The sequence below is a fragment of the Natator depressus genome, chromosome 23, assembly GCF_965152275.1.
Source record: "Natator depressus isolate rNatDep1 chromosome 23, rNatDep2.hap1, whole genome shotgun sequence".
Taxonomy (NCBI): Eukaryota; Metazoa; Chordata; order Testudines; family Cheloniidae; genus Natator; species Natator depressus.
In genome coordinates, this window is record NC_134256.1 from 16207222 (window position 1) to 16223706 (window position 16485).

General features: G+C 52.8%; 1 protein-coding gene across 1 annotated transcript in view; it reads right to left on the minus strand.

Annotated features, from left to right (window-relative positions):
- Positions 1–6276, minus strand: part of LOC141976838 (maestro heat-like repeat-containing protein family member 7) — a 55928-nt gene extending 49652 nt beyond the window's left edge. Inside the window, exon 1 of the mRNA XM_074938002.1 lies at positions 6201–6276. Coding sequence (XP_074794103.1) covers positions 6201–6276 — 76 coding nt within the window. The remainder of the gene's footprint in view (positions 1–6200) is intronic.
- Positions 6277–16485: the final 10209 nt, after the last annotated feature.

Here is a 16485-nt window from a genome sequence, read left to right on the forward strand (position 1 = left end):
CAGAAAGGAGACTTCCCCAGAGTCCTGACTGACTTCGTAGGGAGCAGTTCCAGAGCATCGCCCGGGGACTCCGTGACACGGGGGTCTCGGCCCAGGGGGAGGCAGTGACTCCTAGAAGCAGGGAAAGCAGCAGCACCGTAGATCAGGGAGATCTGGCAATGCCAGTGGCTGCCTGGGGTCTGGCACCCCAGGCACTCAGAGCAGATTGTCAAAGGCCAAACCCCTCTCACCACCGGCTCTGTAGCTCCCCCTTGCTTTCGGTCTGTCTTAGGCACCATCCTGGCCCTCATCCCCCTGGCATCCGAGCACTACCCAACCTCACTAGCATTTATTCTAACTGCCCCCTGCAGGGCAGGGCCTGGCTGCTACCCCCACTGTACAGACAGGGAACTACAGCACAGAGGGAAGAAGGGACTTGCTCGAAGACAAACAGAGCATCTGTGGCAGAGGTGGGAAATGAACATGGGTCTCCTGGGTCCCGGGCTGGCACCTTCTCGTTCAACCTCCTGCCCCCTTCGTCCCTGGTTCAGTGGGAGCTGTGGGAGCTCTCTGGGGCACAGGAGCTGGCTGGTGCCCAGATGGAGCTACGTTGCCTATTGCACAGATCTCGCTCTTCCCGAACATTGAAAATGCTGCTCCAACCATACCAGGGCCCGCCAGGATCCTTGCAGCTGGTCCGTGCTAAATTGTGAACTGTGCCCTGGCCTCAAAGAGTGGGGCAATGGGAGAGGGTGGGGCTGGCCCAAGGCCCTGCTGGATTGCGGCTCACGCGTACGGGGTCCCAGTGCTACAGAGCTCTGTGCCGGGGCAGAGCTTTGTGGGGGTTTCACAGCTCCTCTCTCCAAGGCCTGTGTGGGAGCAGCCGCTGCAGAGAATCCCAGGCCTGATTCCCCCCACGCTGGGTCTCCTGAATGGCCCCTGCCCTGGGGGGCTCCATTCCTCACCCAGTGTCTCCTGCTGACTCCCCAGCAGCTGCACGGCAGGAGTCCTAAGGCACCTCTAGTCCTCTCCAGAGCTCAGGGGGACTGTCCTGGCATCGGACTGTCCTGGTGAATGGAACAATGGCTCCGGGCATCCGGAGAATGCCTGTTCCCCCGGCAACCTCAGTGTCTGGGCACTTACCTGGCCCCATCATGCCAGTGGCTTAGCACACGGGTGTTGTGGTATTTAGGCTCTCAACGCCCCCTCCGCAGAGCAGGGACGTGCTCTCCCTCGTTAGCTGAGGCCCGGAGCGACAGGGACTCACCTGATATCACGCAGAAGACTTACAGAGGAGCGGGGAACTGAACACAGCTCTCCTGGGTCCCAGCCCAATGCCTCATCTAACCACCTGTGCCGCCTTCCCGTGCCGTGCCACCAGCCCTGCCAAACCCTCATAGAATCATAGAATATCAGGGTTGGAAGGGACCCCAGAAGGTCATCTAGTCCAACCCCCTGCTCGAAGCAGGACCAATTCCCAGTTAAATCATCCCAGCCAGGGCTTTGTCAAGCCTGACCTTAAAAACCTCTAAGGAAGGAGATCCTCCTTGTCTCCGTCCCCTCTGGGTTCAACTGGTGCGACCCCTTCTGTCGAGCCGCCCCAGACTCCCTCCTGTGCGCATGCCGCTGCCCACTTCCTCACTGGCACCAGGCTAGACGGCTGGCACCGGGGCACTTTGCAGACGTGCGCCACCCAGCCAGGAGCTCGGGGAAGCCTCGGGGTGGTTGGCGATGCAATGGAAAAGCAGAGGTGGGCAATAGAAGATTCTCCTACCTGGAGTCAGGAGTGGGCAGAAGCCTGCGTGTAAATGGGCCACCCACTTTCTGCTGCCGGTGGCGGAGCTGGAGCTGCTTGTCTCAGCGTTCCCCAGCGGCACGTGCCAGCTCTCGCTCTGCCAGAGCCAAGCCTGGCAGTGAGGGGATGAGGCTGTGCCAGCCAGCAGGGGCGTGTCACAATGGGCAGGCAGACGAGTCACAGACCAGCCAGTGTGTGACTCCCCAGCCATGGAATGCCCCAGCCCAGACTTGCTCTGGCCTCGCCAAGGCTTTAGAGCCTGTCCTTCCCCACCAGGGTCATGGGAGGGACCTTCCGTTGTTATACCAATAAAATAAAAACGAGCAGGATCTCATTAAAGGGAAAAAGGCAAAACACCATATTTATTGTGAATACAGAAAGAATCATAGTTAGCAGTTAGTTATAGCTATAACATTCCATTCAATCTCATATTTAGTCACACATTCATTCCTACAAACACACACACACAGGTTCTGCAAGGTTGTTATCATAGTTACCAGCCTTAGAGTTGCTCATGCCAAGCCACTGGCCAGGTGGCCTGGACATGAGGAGGGAGCAGGGCCTTGTCAGATGCTCATCTGATGCTCCTGGAAGTTGGTTTGCAGAATCAGACCCCAAAGTTCTCACTTTTTAGAGTCTATTTTTATTGGAATTTCTTCCTATGCCAGTCTATGGGAATTGCTTCATCATGCTGTTGCTGAATCAATCAGCAGATAGCACATTCCTGACGGCTCCGTGCTGCTAGATGTTATCTTGTTCTTTGGTTCTCCCATTCTTGAGGCTGTTGGGTGGATTCCAGTCTGCCCTCCGGGGGTCCTCTGGTTCCATCCCGGTTCCCCCTTCTTGTAACAGTGCAGAACGGGGATTCCTGAACTCTCCCCACCCCCAGCTCCCAGCCCACAGGGGAGGCTCTTTCCACTTTCCCAAGCTGCCGGGTGCTTTGGCCATGGGGTGTAAAATGATCCCATCTCTGCTTCCTCTCCCATCGCTGCAACGACGCAGAAGCTGCTTTAGTAGGAGATGCTGCCAGCTGCAGGGTGAGAGGGGGGAATGGCTGTGGGGAGACAGATGGGTCTCCCTCAGCTGCGGACGCTTCTATATGTGCTGTTCCCCTCCCCACACACCCTGCTGTGGGGGAGGTTGGAGAGGGGCTGCTCAAGGACCGGCCTAGAACAGGACACCTCCTCCCAGTTCTGAACATAGGAGAAGCCCGGCCCACTGGACTCAGTGCCAGGGTCCCAGGGATGCCGATGGGCTGTGGGTCAGGGACTCAGGGTGAGATTCTTGAGAGTTCAGACCCAACGTGATCTCAGCGTGCTGAGCGCTGGGGGAATTAGGCCTGAACACAGTCAGTCTTAGGGTTGCCAGGCATCCGGTTTTCTCTTTCGAAAAGAGACCCTGGCGGCTCCGGTCAGCACTGCCAACTGGGCCATTAAAAGTCTGGTTGGCGGCAGGGGGATGAGGAGGGGGCCTGCAGCAGCTCTCTCTGTGGAGCTCGGGGGTGGTGCGAGCCCCCGCTGGCAGGGGGTGGATCCCAGTGGAGGGGCTGGGAAAGGCATTCGGCTGCAGGCTGGGGCCGGCGGGGTTAACCCCCGGCAGCAGCCTCTGCGGTGGCCAGGGGTTCCCTGCAGAGCAGGCACTGTGGCCTTTAGGAAGTGCCTTCAGCCCCCTCCCTACCCGGCCCACTGCTCCCCAGCTGTTGGGAGCTGAGAGAGGAGGGGTCAGCCACCTGTCCTGGGTCCCACAACCTGCTTCCTGTGGGGCTACTCTGCTGGGTTCAACTCGGGACCATGCGGCCAGCAGGTAAGGGGCTGTGGGCAGGTCACTCTCCTCCCGGGGATGAATGGGCTGCGTGGAAGCATGGGGTAAAATTGGGCTGCTCTGCTTGGGAACGGGTCTGAACAGAGTCGGGCAGCAGCTGAGTGTGGAGGCCCCAGCCAGCAGCCGGGCTGTGGGGGAGAATGAAGGAGAGGGGTTGGGGGCCACTGCAAATGGCAGGAGGAGGAGGGGGGCCTGCATCAGCTCTCTCCCTAGAGCTGCTGTGATTTGCACTATGCTGGGGGAGCAGCGAGCCAGGGGCAGCAGTGGGGTGGGTGTGTCACTAGCGGGGAATTCTCTCCCTCCCCCCCCCATTCCAGAGAACAGGAAAAACTTTTGTCCTCACCGAGCCAGGTGTCCAGGATTCATGGCTGTTAGAGCAGCCTCTGACACCCGGGAAATGCCAGGGCAGTGCTGGTGTGGCTGCTATTTAAGGGGCCACCTGACATCAATGCCTCCCAGACCCCCACAAACCACACCAGCCAGAGCCACCCAGAGCCTGCACTCCAAGCCCCCTCCCGGGCCCCAACCCCCTGCAACAACTCAGAGCCCCCTCACACACCCATACTCCCTCCTGGAGCCTGCACCCCACATTCCCTCCCACACCCGAATTCCTTCCAGGACTCCACACCCCCCTCCCACACTCTGAACCCCTTGGCCCCAACCTAGAGCCCCCTCATACACCCCAAGCCCTTCATACGCAGCCCCACCCCAGACCCCGCACCACAGCTGGAGCCCTCATCTTTCCCCCCACACCGCAACCCCCTGCTCCAGCCCAGAGCTCCCTCCTTCGCTCCGAAACCCTTGGCCCCAGGCTGGAGCACCCTCCTACACCCTGAGCCCCTCGTCCCTAGCCCCATCCCAGAGCCCACACCTCCAGCCGGATCCCTCACTCCCCCACAAACGCCAATCCCCTGCCCCAGCCCTGGTGAAAGTGAGCGAGGGTGGGGAAGAGTGAGAGACCGGGGGAGGGGGGATGGAGTGAGTGTGGGTGGGGCCGTGGGGAAGGGATGGGGTAAGGGGAGGGGCTTCGGGGCAGCGGCGGGGCAAGGATGTTCAATTTTCTGAAACTAGAAAGTTGGCAACCCTAGTCACTCACCTTCCTGAGATGGTGGATCCTCAGGGCTGGGGCCAGTGATCGGGATCAGCTTCTGGCCTGGGCAAAAAACACAGACAACATCAGGGACGTTCAGCGGTTCAGTGGCCAGCCAAGCAGAGATCATCCCAGAGACGCAGCTGCTACAAATCCCTAGACCACGTCTCTCCAGATGAGCCTCAGACACACAGGGCCAGATCCCATCCAGTGTAAATTGGCCCCGCTCTACTGGAGTCAATGGGCCAGATCTCTAGCTCGTGCAGATCAGCCCCGCTGCATTGACATCAGTGATCCAGATTCCCAGCTGGTGTAATCATAGTTAATAATCATAATACACTAGCACCTGACGGTCAAATCCAGGTCAGGTCTCATTGAGCTGGTAGCTTTACAGACAGGATAAATGTCAATCCCTGCCCACAACGATCATGAGTGGATGAGAAAGAGAAACTGGCCAAGAGGTGGGGTTGGAAAATGGAGTTAGAAATCTAATAAGAACATAAAAACAGCCAGACTTGATCAGACCAATGGTCCATCTAGCCCAGTATCCTGTCTTCTGATCGGGGCCAATGCCGGGTGCTTCAGAGGGAATGAGCAGAACAGGACAATTAATGAGTGATCCATCCCCTGTCATCCAGTCCCAGCTACTGGCAGTCAGAGGTTTAGAAACATCCAGATCATGGCTAATAGCCATTGATGGACCTAACCTCCGGGAACTTATCTCATACTTTTTTTCAACCCAGTTATCCTTTTGGCCTTCACAACCTCCCTGGAACAAGTTCCACAGGTTGACTGTATGTTGTGTGGAGAAATACTTTATGTTTGTTTTGAATCTGCTGTCTATTAATTTCATCTTGTGACCCCTAGTTCTACTGTTATGTGAAGGGATAATAACACTTCCTTACTCACTTTCCTCACACCATTCATGACTTTATAGACCTTCTAACACATTGATGAGGCCTGATTTCCCTTTATAAAAGCTGTGTTGATTCTCCCCAACATATTGTGTTCATCTATGTGTCTGATAATTCTGTTCTTTACTATAGTTTCAACCATTTGGCCTAGTACCGAAGTCAGGCTTACCACCTTGTAAGTGCCAGGATCGCCTTCAGAGCCTTTTTTAAAAAATCAGCATTATATTAGCTACCCTCCAGTCATCTGGTCCAGAGGCTGATTTAAGCAATAGGGTACATATCACAGCTAGTAATTCTGCAGTTTCATATTTGTATTTCTTCAGAACTTTTGGGTGAAGACCATCTGGTCCTGGGGACTTATTACTGTTTAATTTATCCATTTTATCCAAAGCCTCATCAATTGACACCTTGATCTGGGACAGACCCTCAGATTTAACAGGCTGTGCACAATCCCAGTCCAGCTCGGTAATGATCACAGCTCACCACCTGCCTCGCCATGAACAGGTTCCTGTGGCAGAAGCCAAAAAAATTTTAAAATGTTTGACACCAGCCAGCTGTTCCCTTCCCTCTCCTCACATTGTGTAGGAGTCCAACAACTCACCTGGTACATTCAAGGTCCGGGGGAGACTGAGATGAGAATTGTTCACCTGGTTCTGGTTGATCCTGTACTGGTACATACATCTAAACTGGCCTGAGCTCCGCACAGAGATGTCATGTCAATACAGGCAGTGACCGGCCTGACGTGGTCAATTGGCTTGAGATTTGTTTGCCATCCTGACAGAAAATAACGAGAGCAGCTACATTGTTGGGATGAAGGGAACACTGAGCCAAGACGGGGTCCCCCGCCTGAGCTGAAGAGGTGCTCAGGGACAGTGTAGGAGATGGGAAGTCACCTGCAACAAAAAGAATAGATTGAAATATGCCTCTGAGAGGAGACGAAGGGCTTGTCTTCACTGCAGCATTAACTCAAGTTATATCTCCGATGTGCCTGTAACTTGAATCCCATCCACATAAAAATCCCTTAACTCAAGTGTGGTGGTGCTGTTACCTGGAGCTGGCCCGTCCAAGAGGGGGTACAGGGAAAACTCAAGTGAGATCAACTTATCAGTTGTCAACCCAACCCCTCTGTAGCGTGGATCCAGGCATGTGCCACTTGCGTGTCACCAGTCCTCCGGTGCCCTCCCACCGTTCCCCTAGAGTGCCCAGAAAGGACAGAGAAGCTCTCCCACAATTCATCGCTCAGAGCGACGGGACAGGCCCCCAGAATCCACAGCCCCACGTGCGAGCGAGTGCAGAGCCAGCGGGGACACAGCAGTGTGGCTGTTCTCGCAGGAGTTCGGCTAACTCGCGGGGAGTCACCAGAGGTGGATAACTTAACTCTGCCAGGCAGGGAACTAGGCATCCGTGATGAATTAGATGAGAAACACGCTTGGCTGACGGAACGAGCTGTCTCTCTTCTCATTGAAATTAAAACAAATATGGTGCAAAGCAGGAGATTTAAGACTAATTCAGTCTAGTGCAGTACCCTGGTCTCATTAATACACACCTGTATTAGCTCCAAGCCTGCCAAGATTTACAGATGGAAAGTTTGTTAGATATGTATCCCAGTGACATTGGGCCAGATTCCCGGCTGCTGTAAATCGGCACCACTCCATTGGAGTCAGCAGAGCTATGCTGATTTATACCTGCTGAGGATCTGGCCCAAGTGTGCTTCATTTCCAGTCATGTTTATGGTGTGGCACTGTGAGAAGTCCAATTTACTGTTTGATTAAGAGGATTTCAGGCAGCAATCATGCAAGAGGCATTCCCCACCCATCCCCCTCCTACACCTTCCCATCTGCCCTCCTGTTGCCATTGTCAGGAGTTTCACTCCTTTCTGTGTCTCCCCTTCTTCCACGTCTCTTATGCTCTCACTCATCAGGGGAGCTGCAGGGCTCCTGGCCTGTGATCCCAGCACCTGCACCAGACAGCAAGAGAGCGGTGAGTGGCAGTCCCCGCGGCTCTGACAATACACACAGCTACTCTGGGGCAAAGTTAACGTTGATAGTTAAGCAAATAAAAGCCAGAAAACCCCAAGTTAAGGAGATTGCAAGATTTGTAGGCCCCAATCCTTCAACAGGACACATGGATTTGATTGAAAGATCAGTCACTTAATTGGCCCTAACCCTGCCATTGGAGCCCCCACACCAGTGCAGATACCGTTGCAATTGAGACAATATCAATACAAATATAACAATACAGGGGCTGAGCCTCGATTGGTGGAAATGGGCACACGGCACCGACATCAGCATGGACTTCCACCAGCTGGGGACTGGCTCACCACGGGGTGGGGAGCAGAGGAACTGGATGGGCTGTGGGCTCTAGCAGTGTGTCTGGGAGCAGCCCTGACGTGCGTCTGTGGCCAGAGGGGCCCTCCCCCACTAAGGCAAGATGGAAATGACTCTCAGATGCTTCTCTTGTGAGGCTCAGGATGGGCTGTGTCTTGGAGTGTCAGACACGCTGGTTCCCCAGAGACAGCCCTCCCCCATATGACAGGCACAGGGTCCCCCAGGTGTGAGGGGGCAGGGCCCCCTGGATGTGACAGACACAGGATCCCCAGGTGTGATAGGGGCAGGGTCCCCCATGTGTGATGGGGCAGGGCCCCTCAGATGTGACAGGGGCAGGGCCACCTGTATGACAGGCACATGGTCCCCCCGGTGTGACAGGGGAAGGACCCCCCTGGATGTGACAGACACAGGATCCCCCAGGTATGAGAGGCGCAGGGTCTCCCCCATGTGACAGATGCAGGACACCACCGCCCCCCTCCATGCAGATATGACAGGCACAGGGTCTCCCCCATGTGATAGATGCAGGGTCCCCCAGGAGTAACAGGGGCAGGGCCTCCTGGATGTGACAGGCACAGGGTCCCCCAGGTGTGACAGAGCCAGGTTAAAGGAACACCCTGCCTCTCACACTGATTTTTCTCACAGTCTAGCCCTGTGGATACACCCAGAGCCCCAAAGGGCAAAGACAGAGCAGAGACACAGAGACTTCTGGGCAAAGGGTTCCTTGTTCTTTGCAAACAACCCTCAACTCAGACAAACTCACAATACTGAACATACATATTAGAGGATATTATCCATAAAGAGTAATGTGTAAGATAGCTACAGAGAGCGAGTAACTTGTCACGACTCATAATCATTGTGAGGTGTTTGTACGGGTAATATTTAAGGAATAATGAATTTATTTCCAGACTTGGAGTAGAAACTAGTCACCAGGGGAGAATATGTCTCTGTAATGGCCCATTCAGATAAGGGGAGCCTACTTTATTAGCTAGGAAAGGTAACTTAATCAGTGTAGACCCGGGTTTGTCGTTTATGATTTTGTTCTCTGGTATAACCATTTGTTGCCATTACTTTCTCTTGTTTCTAGTTCAATCTTTATCCTTTCTTAAATAACCCTGCCTGGGTTTTATTGTAAGTGCTCATGAGAGCTGTGTGGTTTAAAGGCATGGGTGGTTAAGGTAAAACCAGTAAATTGGGGTACCTTGCTCCTGTGGGGGGCAGAGGCTCTGGAATTTCTGTGAGTAGCCAGTGACAGGGGCTAGGTATCACCAGGGAATGAATCACAGGGACTCAGGGTCTGGGCTGCACCTACTGTTGGATATTAGGAAAAACTTTTTCACTAGGAGGGCGGTGAAACACTGGAATGCGTTACCTAGGGAGGTGGTGGAATCTCCTTCCTTAGAAGTTTTTAAGGTCAGGCTTGACAAAGCCCTGGCTGGGATGATTTAGTTGGGGATTGGTCCTGCTTTGAGCAGGGGGTTGGACTAGATATGTCCTGAGGTCCCTTCCAACCCTGATATTCTATGATTCTATGATACCCCAGAGGAGGGGTCTCTGTGTCACAGGAGCAGCCTCGCTCCGGGTCTGTGTTGTTAAAAATACTCCTCAGTGCCGTGGTACAAAGGGCTATGAGCTGCTAGCAAAGCCGGGCCCGGCAGGGGCAGTGGGAGCAACTCTGCACTGGAGATACCTCTGGTAATACAGTGACCACAGCCCAGGGGCGGCCTGCGGCCGGGTCTCTGTGTTTGTGCATTGCACCAGCAGCACGTGTCTCCAGAGTCGCACCAACTCGCTTCCTGACCACAGCTCAGGCTGGGCTTATTTATAGGTGGCTTGTGGCTCTGCTCTTTCTTCCTGCGATTTCTACTCATGTTATATTTTCTCTTCTCAACCCTGACAGTCAGTGCCCTGCTGTCCCAGAGCTGGGCTCCCAGCCACCCACCCAGCTCTGCCGGTGCGCCTCGGATTCTGGCTTCACATTCTCAGGCCTCCTCCACTGGAGATCCTCAGTCTTGGAATGAAACACACTTGGCAGCGCAGCTGTTACTGCTGGTGTGTGGTTTTGCCCTGGCAATCAATGTGTGTAAAGTGCAGTGTCCCCTGTGTGTGTCTTTCAATGCTTAACACAATGACTGGGACCCAAAAATCCACAGTCAAAGGGCCTGTTTTTTGAAAACAAAACCTGAACTCCAAGTCCTGCCAGTTCAGAGGAGACCTCTAAAGTGACTCCAGCACCCCCGGTGTCCATCAATCTGCAGCTGACAAAACCCGCTAACAACTAAACACCATCGGGAGGGGTTCTGGTGAGAGCATTGCTATTAGTCAGCACGCAATCTAGCTCCAAAGCTAGGGGGTAAATCTTGGCCCCACTAAAATCAACAGGAGTTTTGCCCTTGACTTCAATAGGCTCAGGATTTGACCCAAGTGTGACCCAACTGTGATTGCTCCATATTGGGGGCACTGTATTCCCAGCTGGCCTCTGAGGCTTCATCGTAGTGTGGCCCTTTGGAAACTGATGGCAGGTCTCAGGGCCATGCGTATCAGTTTCTTATTGGAGGAGAATTCAGAGATGTCGACTTTGTACGGAGCCTTAGTGCAGCTTGCTAAGTTACACTCTATGCATCAGTCCTGGAACAGAGATGGCCATAAATGGTACACAGACAAACCCTTCTTTCAGGGATCTCAGTTCAACACCAGTGCCTGGTTTCCAGGGACCAGCTCCGCTCCAAGAATCAAATATGTAGAAAGATAAAGGCAAAGGGAAAACTCTCCTGCCACTTGCCACAGCTCACCCCAAAGTAACGTGCATCATAAAGCTGACAACAATATAGCACATCCTCAATGACTGCGGACAGCTTGCATGCAAAAGAACTTGTCAGACTATGTAGTGTCACTACCTGGTGACTGCTGCCAAAACAGCATCATGAAAATAACTCTGGTTTTAGATTCCATATTTTGATCCTACAGTGAAAATTTCTCAGCATCTCCCCTGTTAACACCCAGCCCCAAATTTCTATTTATTTACAAAACATGAGCCCCAACCCCCCAAATCAAAGCAAAGAACCCACCTTCCAGCTAAAGCAGGTGCCATAACTCTGAGAGTCCCTGTCTTTGATACAATGCCAGCTCAGTCGCACCCCTCTGCCATCACATGGCAGTAGGTTAGATGCATTTGTAAGGGGTAGCATCTGCTGCATGTGTATGTTCTATTACAGGCATCAAAATGTCCTGCTTTCTCTCCACTCTCCCCCCTCACTCTCTCCATAGACATCCATCTGGGTCAGGCGCTGCCTCTCCAGAGATGAATCCCCATTAGACTTGCTTTGCTGCAATCTAGGGGCACATCTGATACAGCCCTGCCAGTGTATTATAACCCCAGCTGCCCTGGTTACGGACGAGGTGGCAGTGACTTTCCCACACTGCACAATCAGGTGTGACGCGGTGCAGTCAGAACTCGCGGCAGGAGTAGCTTCCTACACAGCTTTGTTGTAAATCTTGTTTTCAGGGGGTTGTAGCTTCGCTCAGAATTCGGCGGTGGGGGTGAAAATTACCAGGCTTGGTCGCTGCCCAGAGATAAAAGTTTGAGCAAAAACAGCTGATCTGCTTTGGAGTGGGAGGAAAATGGAAAAATGCTCATTCCCCAATGATCAAACCATTCTCGTTGCCGTTATTCGAGCTGCCCCATAGACACAGGGCCAGGGTTTCCACAGTGCTCTGCTCCCAGGGAGGCACCTGAGTGGGGTTCATTGCGGGGACTGGCCCCAAATGTCTGGCCTCTGAGCTGCAGTTTGGTCTGGAAACAGTCACCTCTCCAGTTTCCAATTCCACAGCCCAAGAGCTCAGCCCAGAGGAGCTAACGTGATCCAATATCACAGCTTATGGCCTGGGCGTTGGGCTCCAGCAAAGGGGCCCAAAGGCCTCAAGGCGTTGACATGGCTCGGTCACGCTCCAATATTAAACAGTGACCGAGTCACATCAGCATGTTAACGCGTTAGGCCCATACAGTCCCCGAAAGTAACACGCCACTTCGGGCACCCTGGGTAAGCGGCTGTAGCAGTGAAGCTTGCTTCTTCCAGGTCTTCCGTCAGACAGCGTTGTGGCCTCCAGACAGCTTGATTCTCCCCCGCCACCCCTGCCTTTAAAAGATCACAAAAGTGTGTGGTGGGCAGCATAGCCCACCCCCTCGCTATTTTGTTCACCAATTAGGCCTTGTTCTCCCCCCCTTCACAGCTGCTGCTTCTCCTTCCCCGCTGCTGGAGTCCCAGCAATGCTGCCTGCTCTGCAGACTATGCACGGAGTCGGGGGCAGAGGCAGAGGCAAGGCGTGGAACTCCAGCAGCAGGGAAGATGAAGCAGCCCCATGAGGAGGGGAGGGGCTCAGTCAGCAGCCAGCCACCTTGCTGCTTCCTCCCTTCCCCGCTCTGCATGGACACAGGGAGAGTGCCACTGCCAGGGGGAGTGCGGCCTCCTCCTTGCTAGGCATCCTCACCAGCGGTGTGCTGAGAAATGCGGGGGGGGGGGGGACATGACTCCCCCAGAACATTTCATTTGTGCTCCCCCATGAGCCACAGTTGTATGTCACCTCTGTAAGTAATGCACATTGGAAAACACAATCACAATTCTACATGCAAAATGATGGGGTCTATATTAGCTGTGATCACTCAAGAAAGAGATCTTGGAGTCATTGTGGGTAGTTCTCTAAAACATCTGCTCAATGTGCAGCAGCAGTCACAAAAGCTAAGGGAATGTTAGGAGCCATTAGGAAAGGGATAGAAAATATCACAATGCCACTATATAAATCCATGATATGACCACATCTTGAACACTGCATGCACTTCTGGTTGCCCCACCTCAAAAAAGATATATTAGAATTGGAAAAGGTGCAGAGAAGGGCAACAAAATTGAATAAGGGTATGGAACAGCTTCCATATGCGGGGAGATTAAAAAGAGTGGGATTTTTCATCTCGGAAAAGAGAAGAGTAAGATGGGACATGATAGAGGTCTATAAAATTATGAATGATGTGGAGAAAGTGAATAAGGAAGTGTTATTTATTCCTTTACATAACACAAGAACCAAGAATCACCCAATGAAATTAATAGGCAGCAAGTTTAAAACAAACAAAAGGAAGTATTTCTTCATAAAGCGCACAGTCAATCTTTGGAACTTGTTGCCAGGGGATGCTGTGAAGGCCAAAACTATTACAGGGTTAAAAAAAAAAAAAAACACAGATACATTACTGGAGGATAGGTGTATCAATGGCTATTGGCCAAGATAGTTTGGGATGCAATCCCATGCACTGGGTGTCCCTAGCCGCTTCTTCCCAGAAGCTGGGAGTGGATGACAAGGGATGGATCGATCGTTGATTGCCTGTTCTGTTCATTCCCTTTGAAGGACCTGGCATTGGCCACTGTCAGAAGACACGATACTGGGCTAGATGGACCATTGGCCTCACCCAGTATGACTGTTCTCATATTCTTATCCAACAGGCCTGATTTCTGACACACCAATTTTGATTAATTAATTTCCCATCCCACACATCTCCTGTTTATCAAGCATGCTCTTAATACAGACCTTGAATTCTATCACTAGGCCTTTTTATTTGGCTTAATTCAATCTTCCTGTGTCCCCTTTTCAGCTTTTCCCATCAGCCTGTCTTGTGGCACTACATAAACGTTTATCCTCTTTCCCAAAGTTGGGCCTATAGTAGGATAAATTGGTAGGCCCAGTGATTACTGAAGGGATCTGATCCTGGATCAAACCAGCCCTTCTGAATGCAGCTCCCAGTCTTTGGGGTTCTCTGAGGCTGTGGGGTCTGATACAGAAGAAATCCAGTCTATATGGAAATTGCAATGCTGGGAGTTCAGCTCAGAGGGGCTGATCTGATCCAGCATCAGACCCCAAAGGCTGGGAGCTAGGCTCAGAAGGGCTGGTCTGACCCAGTACCCAAACCCCCAACACTCAGAGCTTGGGGACAGCAGAGAGCCTGCCCAGCACCTGTGAGAGAAGAGCTGGGAGAGCAACTTCCACCTGCACAAGGGAGCGAGTGTCCCCCTGGCCACAGCCAGGCCCATAGCAGACACAGCCCCACCTTAGCAAAGAGTCTGTGGCTTTTCATACGTTAATCTTAGGGCCAAGATCCAGACTAGAGAGCGCCTGCCGCTTCTCTGCTCTCTGCTTCTTGCAGATCAGAAGGGGAGAGGTCAGATGAGAGAGACACGGCTCACTGAGACGCTGAGGAGCAGAGACAGACAGGCCTTCCCTGCTGCATCGCCAGACCATACTGTTATCACCTTGTCCCCTGAGCATCCCAACGCTGGGTCTCTGGCTTCTCTGTGAGTATGGCCAGCACTGGCCGGGTTTAGCTGGAAGGGTGAGATCACGGGGCAGAGGATTGTTTGCTTAATTAGGCTCCAATCCTGTGAGGTTCTGAGCCCTCTGGTAACGTGCTGTGTGGACCTGAAAGTGCCAACACTGCCCGGGATGGGATCAGAGCTTGCCACCTCGCACCGAAGCTTCCAAGGGATTTAATAATAGCAACTGCATGTTTAATTACCACCACCTGACTCAGGGTTAAGGACGATAGAAATCGCTGGTTAGATTCCAGCTCTGAACCTCAGCAACGAGGTTGTTGCGTCACCCCGAAATGCTCTGTCGTTTTCCAAGGGCTGCACCCTGGCCCTGAGCCCGCACACACCACCCTGCACTCACACCCCAAGGCTGCCAGCGTGTGGGTGTGTTTGCCATCTTCACACCCACAGCATGTCACATGGGGGTGCAGATGTCTGTGTGCACAACGGATTTGCACCATCCCACTCGCTGCACACACAAAAGGTACTAGCCCGTGCGAGCTGGCTGGGCTGGACACAGAAGGGGATGCCCATTTTCACACTGGGATGCTGTTTTGCACACTCGGATTCAGGTGTAAATCTTGGCATGCATGAAATCACTGGCTCAAGATGACAGACATTTTGTCTGATGAAACCTAAACTGGAGATGACGTCCAGGAAGGGAAAATGCTACATGTTCACCTCGCACACGGGCGCAAACAGCAGAAATGCCACATACTCGGCCAAATGTGATTAAATTTTAGGGGGTAACGATGGGATTTCCCTGGGATCTGAAAAGCCCAGCTGAAATTAATTAAAATATTCTCTGATTCTACTATTCTATGAAAATAGCAGTTAATCATTAATCACTGTGATCATTACCAGTACCAGAAGGCTGGTCCATGGTTGGGACTTTAGAGGCGAGGGATGAATTCCCTGCTCTGCCACAAACTTCCTGGGTGACCCTGGGCCAGTCACTTAGCCGCTCCGTACAAAGGGGATACCAGCTCTGCCTGCTGCACGGGGGGTTCTGTGAATTGCTCATGGCTCTTTGCTGATATTTATGGTGAATGCAAAATATGCTGAGCTAAAGATCTGATGATCAGGAGACAAACCTGTGTTCAGCCTCCCACTGACTCGCCTAGCTGTGTTTCCCCAGCGTGTATGTGCTCATGGGCCTGATCCTGCAGACTGTATTGCTGGTATAGGCCCTGACGCCTGCCCAGAGTCTATTCAAGTCAAGGGATGCCCATACGAGTGGAAGGGATGGATCATCGGCCTGCAGGATCAGGGCCATGGACATGTCAGCCCTGACCCTGCTCTCACTGCAATGAACGAGAGAGCTCTCAGTGACCCCAATCGTGCAGGATCTGGCCCATAACACGGCATGGGGCCAGGGTCAGCTGTTGGCCTAACCCATCTCCAGCGAGTCTCTGGCATGCTCACACCAGCCTTCAGCCATGGGTCTGGGGTCCAGCGAGCTCTACATGCTGGTACAGGGAGCCATTCCTTATCCGCACTGAGACTGAAACGCACCAGCTAACCCCGGACTTCTCCCCAGGCAAATAACAAGTTATGGACTGTGGGTCAGATCCCCGGCTGGTGTAAATGCACCTGGCTCCATTGCTCCAAAAGGGGCAGATCCCTAGCTGGGATCCTCTAGGGGCCGATCCACACTGGGAGCTGGACACCGAGCTGCACTTTGTGCTTGTGAAAATCCCCCACTGTGCTGAGAGGAAATTGGCTCCAGGGAGCTTAATTGGCTCTTTCTGGGCTCTGAGCTGACATCTTGGGGAGGGAGTTCCCCTCCTGGGAGTCAGGAGTCCCACAGCCCTCGTTCCCGGGGCTGCAAGGGATCATTGAGGCCAACTTCAGCCCTCGCTCAGCTTCTCTGCGCCAGTCCCTTTTAACCCAGGCCGGCCATCTAGGATGACCAGATAGCAAGTGTGAAAAATGGGGACACTTTTTTTCCCCCGGTCGGGGGGCAGGGGGAGTATATTGGCCTATATAAAACAAAGCTCCAGATATCAGGATGGTCCTGGTCTCATCAATTTCCCAGCACGCACACAAACCCACAAGAAAATATTTCTATCGATAATAATAGAAATTTGCAGTTAAGCAAAGTAGGTGAAATGCCATGTGAGACGTTATTAAAGGCTGATTTAAGGATATTTACTGTGTATATTTTGACATAAGATTATGACAATTTGTGTTTTAATGGTTATGAAGCTTTAAC